Raw genomic sequence first — 12,117 nt, 5'->3', positions numbered from 1 at the left:
GGTGGTGTTTTAGGTTACCTGTCTGGGCTGTGTTCCCTTGGAAACTATCTCCAGTAAGTCAGCAGCAGAGACAAAGTAAAAGCGTGGAAACGTCAGCCGCTTTGTTTCCAGATATTCAGCCAAAGCTTTTTCACACACAGACAACCTGAATAAATACATTCCCAAGTTATTATAGATCAATAAATAAATACATTCCCAGTTATTTAAGATGGCAGTGTTATAAAAAGCCAAGTGATACAGCAAAGACACCAAATCTTAATGACTATGCTAAAAATAGGAGAAAAGGGGAGAAAATGCATAAAATCTTGCACAATAAACTCAGTTATACCTTTGTTGTAGGGTCTCAATTTTTTCCAAGAAGCCTGGCTGGTTTGTAACTTCAATCACATTTGCAGTTTCTACAACTTTCACCATCAACTCCTGCTCACATAAAGAACTAGAGATGTCAATTGTGTCAATGTTGTAGCTTAAAAATAAATAAATAACACCAACTGCATCTTTTCACCAAGTTTTCAAGCAAGTTCATATGCGGATCAGCCTTGTGCACGGAGAGCCACACCATGATCAGCATTATTCCTCAACTCTGCTCAGGCGCCATCAATCAGCTAGCAGAGGTCACAATTGCACCAGTTATGAGGAACCCTGGTCTGGCTAATCCCACCCTGTGAACAACAGCCAATCGTTGTTCATGTAGCCGCCCAGCCCAGCCGGATGGCAGAGCTAAGATTCAATACGATGCATTCGAAATTCCAGCTCTGGTGTGCTAGCGTGTTTTACCGCTGCGCCACCTGAGTGGCTTTGTTTGTATTTTTTAACATTAAACTTTGTTTAATCCCAGGAAGCAATAATGAGGTATACAGTGGGGTCAAAAAGTATTTAGTCAGCCACTGATTGTGCAGGTTCTCCTACTTAGAAAGATGAGAGAGGTCTGTAATTTTCATCATAGGTACACTTCAACTATAAGAGACAAAATGAGAAAAAAAAATCCAGGAAATCACATTGTAGGACTTTTTAAAGAATTTATTTGTAAATTATGGTGGAAAATAAGTATTTGGTCACCCACAAACAAGCAAGATTTCTGGCTCTCACAGACCTGTAACTTCTTCTTTAAGAAGCTCTTCTGTCCTCCACTCATTACCTGTATTAATGGCACCTGTTTGACATCGTTATCTGTATAAAAGACACCTGTCCACAGCCTCAAACAGTCAGACTCCAAACTCAACCCTGGCCAAGACCAAAGAGCTGTCGAAGGACACCAGGAAGAAAATTGTAGACCTGCACCAGGCTGGGAAGAGTAAATCTACAATAGGCAAGCAGGTTGGTGTGAATAAATCAACTGTGGGAACAATTGTAAGAAAATGGAAGACATACAAGACCATTGATAATCTCCCTTGGGGTCAAGATCTCATCCCGTGGGGTCAAAATGATCATGAGAACGGTGAGCAAATATCCCAGAACTACACGGAGGGACCTGATGAATGACCTGCAGAGAGCTGGGACCAAAGTAAAAAGGCTACCATCAGTAACACACTATGCCGAGAGGGACTCAAATCCTGCAGTGCCAGGCGTGTCCCCCTGCTTAAGCCAGTACATGTCCAGGCCCGTCTGAAGTTTGCCAGAGAGCATATGGATGATCCAGAAGAGGATTGGGAGAATATCATGTGGTCAGATGAAACCAAAATGGAACTTTTTGGTAAAAACTCAACTCGTCGTGTTTGGAGGAAGAAGAAGAACCCAAGAACACCATACCTACTGTGAAGCATGGGGGTGGAAACATCATGCTTTGGGGCTGTTTTTCTGCAAAGGGGACAGGACGACTGATCCGTGTTAAGGGAAGAATGAACGGGGCCATGTATCGTGAGATTTTAAGCCAAAACCTCCTTCCATCAGTGAGAGCATTGAAGATGGAACGTGGCTGGGTCTTCCAGCATGACAATGATCCCAAACACACCGCTCGGGCAACGAAGGAGTGGCTCCGTAAAAAGCATTTCAAGGTCCTGGAGTGGCCTAGCCAGTCTCCAGACCTCAACCCCATAGAAAATTTGTGGAGTCTGTGTTGCCCAGCGACAGCCCCAAAACATCACTGCTCTAGAGGAGATCAGCATGGAGGAATGGGCCAAGATACCAGCTACAGTGTGTGCAAACCTGGTGAAGACTTACAGGAAACGTTTGACCTCTGTCATTGCCAACAAAGGTTATGTTACAAAGTATTGAGTTGAACTTTTGTTATTGACCAAATACTTATTTTCCACCATAATTTACAAATAAATTCTTTAAAAATCCTACAATGTGATTTCCTGGATTTTTTTTTCTCATTTTGTCTCTCATAGTTGAAGTGTACCTATGATGAAAATTACAGACCTCTCTCATCTTTCTAAGTAGGAGAACCTGCACAATCAGTGGCTGACTAAATACTTTTTGACCCCACTGTAGTTCCACTGTCTATGTATTGTTAATTATTGTTGTTTTTCCATCAGAAATAGCAATAAGATATGAGTAGTTTACAGTATATTGTGGGTACTATCAAGTAATACTTTTCTCATACAACCATAATATCCTAAGATGCTAGTCACTTAGCAAGTGAGCCTGCCATGTTTTCATTGGGATAAAACCCTAAGCACTGTCACAAATGTGCATGGTAAGTAGAATCAGTCCTGAGTCTGTTTGTTATATGCAATTATAATTACAAAAACTTTCCTTTAATGACATTCATTTATGATTTCTGTGTGAATGTGTTTTCCAACTTATAGATATTTCTTATTTCTTATATTAACTTATTTGTGCAAACCTTAAATAAAAGTTGAAACAGACTAAAATGCTAATTAAACAAAGACTTGTAAATTCTCTTTACCTGTATTAATGTAAAATCAATATAAAACATAATTTTTTATGTTTAACCTTGTAAAGTTGCAAAACAAATAAATAAGTAAAAACAAGCTTATTCTAAAAATGATCCCTACAACACTTTCAGTGTGCCATTCAGGACTGTTTTCTTGAAACTTTTTGGCGAAGAAATCTCAGCAGTGCTACTATAAGTAATAGTGAAGCTTTTAGCTGTTAGCTGTTAGGCAAGTTACAATGCTACAGTACAGAAAGTTTACCTGGAAGTCAAGGTGGATGCCGTTAAAGCGCTCAGCATCATTTGCCAGCTGGTTGCGGATATCCTCTGAGTTGGTGAAGATACTTTGTAAGTGAGCCCATGTGCGCTGTACACCCAGCCATGAGCCAATTACCAGATCTGCCAGCATTAGTCGCCTCTGCCAGCCACTTACATCCACCAGAAAATACTCTACATGTTTACTCATCAGGATGTTCTGCAGCTGTACCTGTACACAAACACACACTCTCAGCTTCTCAACATTTTCACATGGACTAGTTAAAAGTTACTGATACATAAGAAAATCAGAAATGCTTAAAGTAGTGTTTAAAAAATTAATAAAAAAAGATTGAAAATGTACATTTGCAAGTGTAAATTGATCAAAATTGCACATTCAATACTTAACCATATAATTAAAGTATGTTTTATTACATTTTTGTATTTTTAGATTTATATTTTATTTTATACATTTTAATTAAAAAGCTCAATTAATTTGTCATGATTGTTAATCACCTGGTTATCCTCCAGAGTCTCGATCAGGTTCTCATCAGCTTTGAGCAATGGGGTTCCAGTGTTGGTGTGAGTTTCATAAGACAGAGACATTATCGACCAGGTCTGCTTGATCTCAGCCAGAATCTACAATTAGGAAAACAAGTATTCAACAATTTTAGTTTTTTGTTATTTAGTAAACCTTTAGTGCACGTATGCACTTCACATTTACACACAAGGTAATTTTATTATGTACGGTTAATATGAGCAACAAAGTATGCATTTATTACCGATTATGGTAATAAACAAAATTAGTATATATTCAATATCCAGTATTAAAATGTCATACAGTACACAGACTGTAAATGATGAATGATGTTCTAACTCACTATGCTGAATTTATTCTTAAAATGTATTATGTTTAGGAAGATTTCAGCCAAGATTTAGCAATCATGGTAAAGTTAAGAAAGCTTCCTAAAGTTCTCATGGACAGAATTATTAAGCAAGCTATAGCAAACACTTTAAACATCAATTTTAGTACAATTGTTTGGGTAGTTCAAAAGTGAAAGGTTATGGAACTGCAAATCTTTTCCAGTCAGAACTGCCACACAAGATTTTATAACATGCTTTCAGACTCATGTTAATAACGGTGAGAGAGAAATAGCAATCAGTCAAAAAAGGACAGTTGCACACTGTACTGGGGTATAAGAAGACTGCGACAGAAAGCATGAATGAAGACATTTAATGGGAGTTAGGGGAGAACTCTGTCTTTGGTATCTAAAGAATGATTTCTAAAAAAAAGAATGTCAAGATGCTTGCAAGACAGCCAGTCTCCCAAATCCATTAAATAACTAAGAGGGATTTTTAAATTGTGAGTACATCAGAGAGATCCTCATAACCTTTACATTTAAAGGCAATTTGGGAAGAGGAATAGTTCAAAATTAAATCACAATGATGCAAAAAGATTTTTTTTTACATTTTACAAAATTTTTACTGGCTGAACAAGTTTATCATCTACAGTACCTTCTCAATGCCCATTTCCTTCACGGCTTTATCCACAATGTTCTTCACCTCATCCTCCACACGATGGAGCTGAAGCTCAAGCAGATCCCCCAGAGTGGTGTTTTCATTCATTACAAAGCTCACCTAAACACAGGGGCATTGACAGACATATTACAGTTTAATGTAAAATGCAGAGGATGTAATTTTACTGGGGTTTATAGCATGAGAGGCTTATATTGATTAGGCCCTACTATTTTTATTGGGCTATTTATTACTACAATTGTGCAAATTTACACCAATTAATAAACAGTACCAATAAATAGTTGTTTTACCTGCTTTCATACTGCCCTAAAGTCTAAATAAGTAAATGCTAATTTAGTGTAATACTGTACAGCACTGCAGGTGTGCAGTAGTTGTTCGCCTGTATTATTGTGTTTTAGATAATGCTGAGTTTGGAAACAGTTAGATATCTAACAAGATTGTGCTCGAGTGCAAGGCCATAGCCATACATTGCCATAAATAAATATAAAACACTGACAGATCCCAAAAATAAGCAAAGGTAGTTAGTGGAATATGTTTATTTATCATTTGTATATTATTATATTGGGGGGGGGCCCTGCTATATACGTATATTGTGATTACGGCCCTGCTCCAGTGGCTTAATAACTTCCAATACCCCAGTGGTGTGCATGAGCTGTTGCCAGTGTCTCTGCCGGACCGCCTGGTTCTGCAGTTCATTGACAGCTCTTAATGATGTCAGCAGGTTTTTAACTGTTGATTCCAGACCAGTATAGACGTCCCACAAACGTACTTCCTTGTCTAAAGTTTTCATCTCCTGCAACGTTCACACAAATAAACAAATAAATCAGTGTCCCAAGCACATTAAACACCCAATCTAAAATCTGCATGCCTTATACACATACCAACACTTCTTTTCATATATCAACACACTACTTTTCTTTTACTTTAGTGCTATTCAAATGAAGGAAGACACACAGTGTGATACAGGACACGCAGATTTTAGAGAAACAGAAAGTCAGACAAGACACATGCTACCAAAAAAAAACATACAGTATATGAACACAGAAAAATATAGTAGAAACACAGATGGGTAACAAATTAAAGAAAAAACAGCATAAATTGTCATGGTAATATGTGTGGCCAAGACTTAATGCACTTTGTTATAGATTCTGAAACTACTGGAAACATCATGCTTTCAAAAGCTACTTCCTTCCAGTATTTTGATGGCTGTAGTAGCGCTGTCTACTATAAAATCACTGTGAAGCCAATTCTATATAATTTATAATTTTAATAATTAACGTTTAAGTCAACCATTATGTCCTGTGTATGTGTCCATTGTCATCCCAGTGGAGACCATTCCCAAGTGACAATGTTCCTTGTACTCATGTAATCAGTCAAATTTGTAACATCTGTATTCATTATTCTAATCTGCTATGTTCTTTGGACCATCACTTCAATTCTATTTACTAATGACAGTCACATAGATTTAAACATTGATCACAATTATCACTGTTCCAATTAATCACCAGTTAGCGGGACAGTCTTTGTGACTGAGGCTTCTGTATTTAGTGCCCTAATAATAAATTCTCTTTTACAGTTACTTAGATGATCTCTTCTTACTTAGATTGTTACTAAGTTACTTAGATTGCCTTCTTGATTTTAAATTAAGGTTACCTAGTTGGATTATACCTGCTACAGTGAATAGTAAAATGTTCATTTGTATTATGGAGTATACATCTGGAAACGTTTCTTCATTTTTTTATTATCTTGAGAGATTTTTTAGGGTTTCTTTAATTTGTCCCCGTCTATGAATAAGTTTACTGTACAAATACAGTGATATAAAACTTCATTTTTACCTTAGCAAACCTCCTGAGCTCCATGTCCATCTGCTCCACATTGATCGCCTTCCACAATGTCTTCCTCCAGTCCAAGATACTGGACTTCATTTCCCAGCATGCCAAAGATTATTATTTAAAGTTAACTCAGTTCTGATCATTGTCAAACTCTATTAAAACTGGCGATAAAAGTTAAACCCTATTTTTTGTTTTAGTCATAAGCCTTGACATTCATTACCTTGACAAAGATGACCATGTCCCAGACTGCTTTGAGGAGGATGATGTCAGAACGGCATTGGCGGAGCTGTTTGTAATCAGGGAAGCTCACCTCAAACAGATTGGCAGTTTCTTGCAGCCTGCGCATCTCATTTTCCAATTGAGCTACTGTGCAGTTTGTCTACACACATACAGACACACAAATATGCATGTTACACAAGGGTTGGTAATGCCAGAGTTATCACCTAAAGTCACACTTTAATTTGAACAAAAGGTACAATATGTGATCTGATTATTTACTGACAAAACACAGCTGCAGAAATCATTAAAATTCTATATAACTGTAAAGACATACGATTACTGGCCACATTATTACGAACACCTCTACCCCTGGCTAATTAATGTAATCAGATGAGCCAGTTGTCACTTCATTTGAGGGATCCAGGCTTGTTTGAGCATGGTGTACCTAATAAAGTGGCCAGCGAGGGTTACATGTCACAAATGACTTACTTACACTATTCAGCTTACACACAATATTTAAATATACACTTCATGACAAATGCATGCAGGCACAGTTGGGAAAGCACCTTGTCAATAAGTTTGTATGGGTTCTCAATGTTGATTCGAAAAATTGGTTCCATACGGAATTGCTCCCGGAATTCATGCTGTTTAATCTACAGACATAGTGAGACAGAAGAGAGAAACATTACAACCCCCTTTTCAAATCACCAGGCCTTCAACTAAACATCATGACTAGCTCCACTCTTAAGTTGTAAGTGTTAAACCTCTTACCTCAAAGCGGACACACTTCCTGCGAATAACAGACACCTCATTCGACTGCAGAGGCGCAACCTCATGTTTTACAGTGAAGGCTAATTTCTTTAGATTCTTCCACTTATCAGGTAGCTCCTAAAAATAGTGTTAAAGAAATGCTTCAGCACAACCGACAAAATAATAAAAACTATCTTTACTTATGATAAGTAAGTAAGTCTTGTGATTAGTGATCAATATGGTCAAACAGTTTTAGTTTTGATGCGTCACTCCATAGAACTGTGTCTCAAAAAAAATTTCTGCAGGAAAAAAATCTGAAGGAATACGCATGTATTGTGGAGTGTGTGTGTGTGTGTGTACCTCCAGCATTGTGTAGACATTTTCTGGTATCTGTTGGCCATATGTCTTTAGCAGATCTGCAGTAGATTTGAGAGGTTTGAACTGCTCTTCTGTGTTTTGATGTCTGTCTCTAATGGACATTAGGTGACCCATGATGTCCACCAGCCCAGCGTAATCTCCATCCTTTAAACTCATTCCTAATCCCCACTCAGCATTCTCAATAAAGCTCGCCAAGTTCTGCACACTGACACAGAGATGGGAAAGTATGTGCATGTAAGGTCATTTTTTAAACTTTTGTCAGTTTAATAAAAGTTCAAGAGAAATACCAAATTAACATGTCTTGGTTTAACTGCATTTTACCAAATCAATCAATGGTTAGTCAATGGCTTGATTATGGGCATGATTAGCACAAGCATGTGTATATACTCTACATAAGTGTAGTGTGTATATTACCTGTCATTGACATGGTTGAGAAGATGTTCTTTGAACATCCAGCTCCATTTCTTGATGGTGTTCATGAGTGAAATTTTAAATGGTCTAATATCCACCTGACACCAACCACAGAACACTCTTTTTTCCTCCATCAATCGGACATTCTCGTACAGACTCTCAAACTCATTGATCTAAATACCCACGCACATGCATACATACAGATATAGATTTGTTAAAGGATTAATAATGTTTGCAAAAGATTTCCAGTGTTTTCACTGATCAACTTCATTCTGTTATCCTATAGTTTAGGCCCAATCACGTCACATACTGTGAAATGAGCCGTCTCCTGTGTAATATGCAATTTGCTGTGAAATTCGAAATTTAAGGTTTGTGTTTAGCAATTTAATGTTTTTCATTTGCCTAGTGTATGAAATATGAGGCGCAACACACAATATGTGGTGGTCATATCAATCATACGGCTATTAACTTTTATTTCTGTGGTGTAGTGACAATGTTTGATGTATATGTTTACGCATTGAGTGCATTTTGTCCAGTTTTATGTACGTTTTTCAAGCGAGATTAGACCTACACACAATATTCATACCTAATGGTCAGAAAACTTTGTAGTCAAAGAGTAATATAAAGTATTTTAAGACTTACTTAGATACTTACTTGTTCTTTAAAGTTATGTAGTTTGGGTGGATTCTTGGCAAGTTCATAGTCGGCATACAACTCTGCCTCTTCAGGGGAGAGTGCATGACCATAGAGCAGAAACTGTGTCATAAACTCCGCCCTGTCTCCAGTCCACAAGTACTGATAGGAGCTAAAGGACTCCTCAAACTCTCTGACTTTAGTAATGGCTGCAAATGCACGGCTGCGAATCAGCTGAGCCAACTCACACAACTCTGGCACCTGGTCTACATCCAACTATCAGCACATACACAAATCACACATCAAATTAACAATAATTACCCCTTGAGAATAAGGCATACAGTCATAGTTATAGCAGATTTAACAGCCTTTCCAGATTTTCTAAATTGAATGCTTACAGATGAGTGAGTCAATTTTTTTGGCATTGTTTGGGTTTGTTGTCTTTTATTTTCATGATATTTAAATGTGAAGTGAGTGCACCTGATGCAGCTACAGCAAGTCACCAACTGCACTCAAACCAGCATTCAGTTCAATGGCATATGCAATTTACATAGACCAGAGTTGTGTGTATACTCTTGTGGCCACTCAAATCTGCTCTTATTTTTACTTTTATAAGAGTCACTGGGTGTAGATACAGACAGGTGGGGAAAGCAGGCAGTACAGCTAATGCACAACATGAAATATACCAGGGATCTTCAAAAAGTTTCCGCACTTTTCGTTGGCAACAGTAAGGGTGGGAGGAGTAGTAATTGGTCGTGTCTGAGAGACAGAGAGAGCTTATAGTCCGGATTTAGCGCCATCTAAATTTTCACCTTTTTGGACCACTCAAAGAAGCTTTAAGGGGAGGAAGATTTTCATGTGATGATGATGTGAAAGCAGCAGTGCATCAGTGGCTACGCACTCAACCAAAAACATTTTTTTGCTAATGGCATTAAAAAGTTGGCATGACGCTGGGAAAAATGCATTGGAGGGTGACAACGTAAAAAAGTGCTGTAATTTGTTTTTGAGATTCGTAATAAATAGAGTTTTAAAATGTGAAGAAGTGAAGTTTTGAAGAACCCTCATACACTTACCTCATATGTCTGTTCTTGTTTATTTTTGGCCACTCTCTTCATAAATGAGGCCATTTTGAAAATATCAGCCACCATCTTGTCAATGACATGATAGAAGTTGTCCTTTATGGAGAGATCAAGCGAGGGGTTAAATGTCATGTCTGAGGTTAGGGTGAGCTGGACCTCAAAAAGTGGTGCTATACGTGCAGCTGTATCTGTATTGTCTGCTAGATACTGCAGAGAGCAGCGTACAGCACTGCAGAATCCAGCCAGAACTATACGGTCCATGTATTCTGTGTACATTTCCCAGGATTCAGAGTCAGTATCAGCCACCAGCAGAGTGGCATTTTCCTAGCAGTGAAAAGAACCAGTAAAAGAGAAAGAAGTCAGTCTTATGTTTCATATCTGGCTTTAAAATATAATTCCTTAATCTATGATAAAGTCTCTAACAAGATTAAACATCTGTATAAATATGTCAGGGACTTTGGCTAAGACGAGAGTGGGACTAAAATCTGTTTGTTTTTTTAGCCTATGCGTCCTCAAGGTGTTTTACAGTAAAAAAAAAACCACAGTAATTATAATGTCTCACTAAAGCATTTCTGGTTTAAGAAAAATAAGAATGCCTTTTTTTGTTATATATACATACACCAATGAGTCATAACAATATGACCACCTTCCTAATATTGTGTTGCACTGTGTATTCTGACACCTTTCTATCAGTACCAGCATTAACTTCTTCAGGAATTTGAGCTACAGTAGCTCGTCTGTTGGATCGGACCACACGGGCCAGCCTTCGCTCCCCACGTGCATCAATGACCCTGTTGCCGGTTTACCACTGTTCCTTTTTTGGACCACTTTAAATAGATACTGACCACTGCAGACCACTGGGAACACCCCACGTCTAGCCATCACAATTTGGCCCTCATCAAACTCGCTCAAATCCTTACACTTGCCCATTTTTCCTGCTTCTAACACATCAACTTTGAAGATAAATATATCCCACCCACTAACAGGTGCCGTGATGAAGAGACAATCAGTGTTATTCACTTCACCTGTCAGTGGTCATAATGTTATGCCTAGTCGTTGTATACACGCGTACAGAACAATGAAACTGTTTTCCGCATATATCAGCTTGTTTTGAGGCTGGGGTCAGGGCACCTGAGCAGACAGGAGTTAAGACAGCAGACAGGGTTAAGAACCTTACTCAAGGGCCCAACTGTGGCTTCATAGCAAAGTGGCTTGAACAAACAATCTTCAGACTGATAGCTCAAAGCTCTATCCTCTAGGCTACTACTGTCCCAGTGGTTGGAGTCAGGCCTACAGAGATCAGAATTTTAGGTCTATTTCTTTGAAAATTCCGTTTGTGTTATAGCTCATTGTGCTGCTGCTAAAACAATTCTGATTCAGCTCATGGACAGATAACCTTACATTCTTAGGAATTTTTTGATAATTGAATTCCCTCAAGTTGTCCAGATCCTGATGCAGCAAAGTACCCTGGCACTATCACACTACCACTGTAATGTTTGACTGCTGTTATAGTGGTCTTACTACAAAATGCTGTATTTGCTACTTGCTAGACCATGACACTCTCTGGGTTTGTTTTAATTGTATAGTCATGTTTTGATTAATGATCTGAAATGATTTACAATGCAATGAGGCAGTCAGAAAGAGGGCACTGATATTTTAAACCACTGTATAAGGATTATTTATTTATTTATTTATTAGGATTTTAACGTCATGTTTTACACTCTTTGGTTACATTCATGACAGGAATGGTAGTTATTCATTACACAAGATTTATCAGTTCACAAGTTTAATGTCAAACACAGTCATGGACAATTTAAGTATCTCCAATTCACCTCGCTTGCATGTTTTTGGATTGTGGGACAAAACCGGAGCTTCCGGAGGAAACCCACATGCAAACTCCACACTGAAAGGACCCGGACAGGCACCCAGGTGGTGCAGTGGGATATTCCACTAGCACACCAGTGCCAAGATTCTGAACTTCTCGGTTTGAAAATTGGCGTTGCCACCGGTCGGCTGGGCTCCATCTAGCGAGCATAATTGGCAGTGCCTGCAGCAGACACGTCTCTGCTAAGCGGGATGACTGGACTATGTGGGTGGGGTCTGCAAACACTGTGTAAGGACCCTGACTGGCAGATAGAGGGTTCTACTAAGGGCTGCACGTGGGTCGGAGGAGGCGTGAACAGCA

The 12,117-nt window shown here is 38.5% G+C and overlaps 1 protein-coding gene across 1 annotated transcript in view; it reads right to left on the bottom strand.

Moving 5' to 3' along the window:
* dnah9l (dynein, axonemal, heavy polypeptide 9 like) overlaps window positions 1–7,524 on the bottom strand; it is a 57,064-nt gene extending 49,540 nt beyond the window's left edge. Inside the window, exons 1-10 of the mRNA XM_062997722.1 lie at window positions 7,453–7,524; window positions 7,248–7,334; window positions 6,683–6,841; window positions 6,466–6,549; window positions 5,256–5,423; window positions 4,610–4,732; window positions 3,611–3,733; window positions 3,102–3,326; window positions 329–420; window positions 19–145 (exon numbers count right to left, since the gene is read on the bottom strand). Of these exons, the coding sequence (XP_062853792.1) occupies window positions 19–145; window positions 329–420; window positions 3,102–3,326; window positions 3,611–3,733; window positions 4,610–4,732; window positions 5,256–5,423; window positions 6,466–6,549; window positions 6,683–6,841; window positions 7,248–7,301 (1,155 nt within the window). The 5' untranslated portion in view covers window positions 7,302–7,334; window positions 7,453–7,524. The remainder of the gene's footprint in view (window positions 1–18; window positions 146–328; window positions 421–3,101; window positions 3,327–3,610; window positions 3,734–4,609; window positions 4,733–5,255; window positions 5,424–6,465; window positions 6,550–6,682; window positions 6,842–7,247; window positions 7,335–7,452) is intronic.
* Window positions 7,525–12,117: the final 4,593 nt, after the last annotated feature.

Source organism: Trichomycterus rosablanca, chromosome 6 (genome assembly GCF_030014385.1).
Source record: "Trichomycterus rosablanca isolate fTriRos1 chromosome 6, fTriRos1.hap1, whole genome shotgun sequence".
Classification (NCBI taxonomy): Eukaryota; Metazoa; Chordata; class Actinopteri; order Siluriformes; family Trichomycteridae; genus Trichomycterus; species Trichomycterus rosablanca.
Note: the sequence above shows the minus strand (reverse complement) of the source record. Positions and strands in the feature narration are given on the sequence as shown.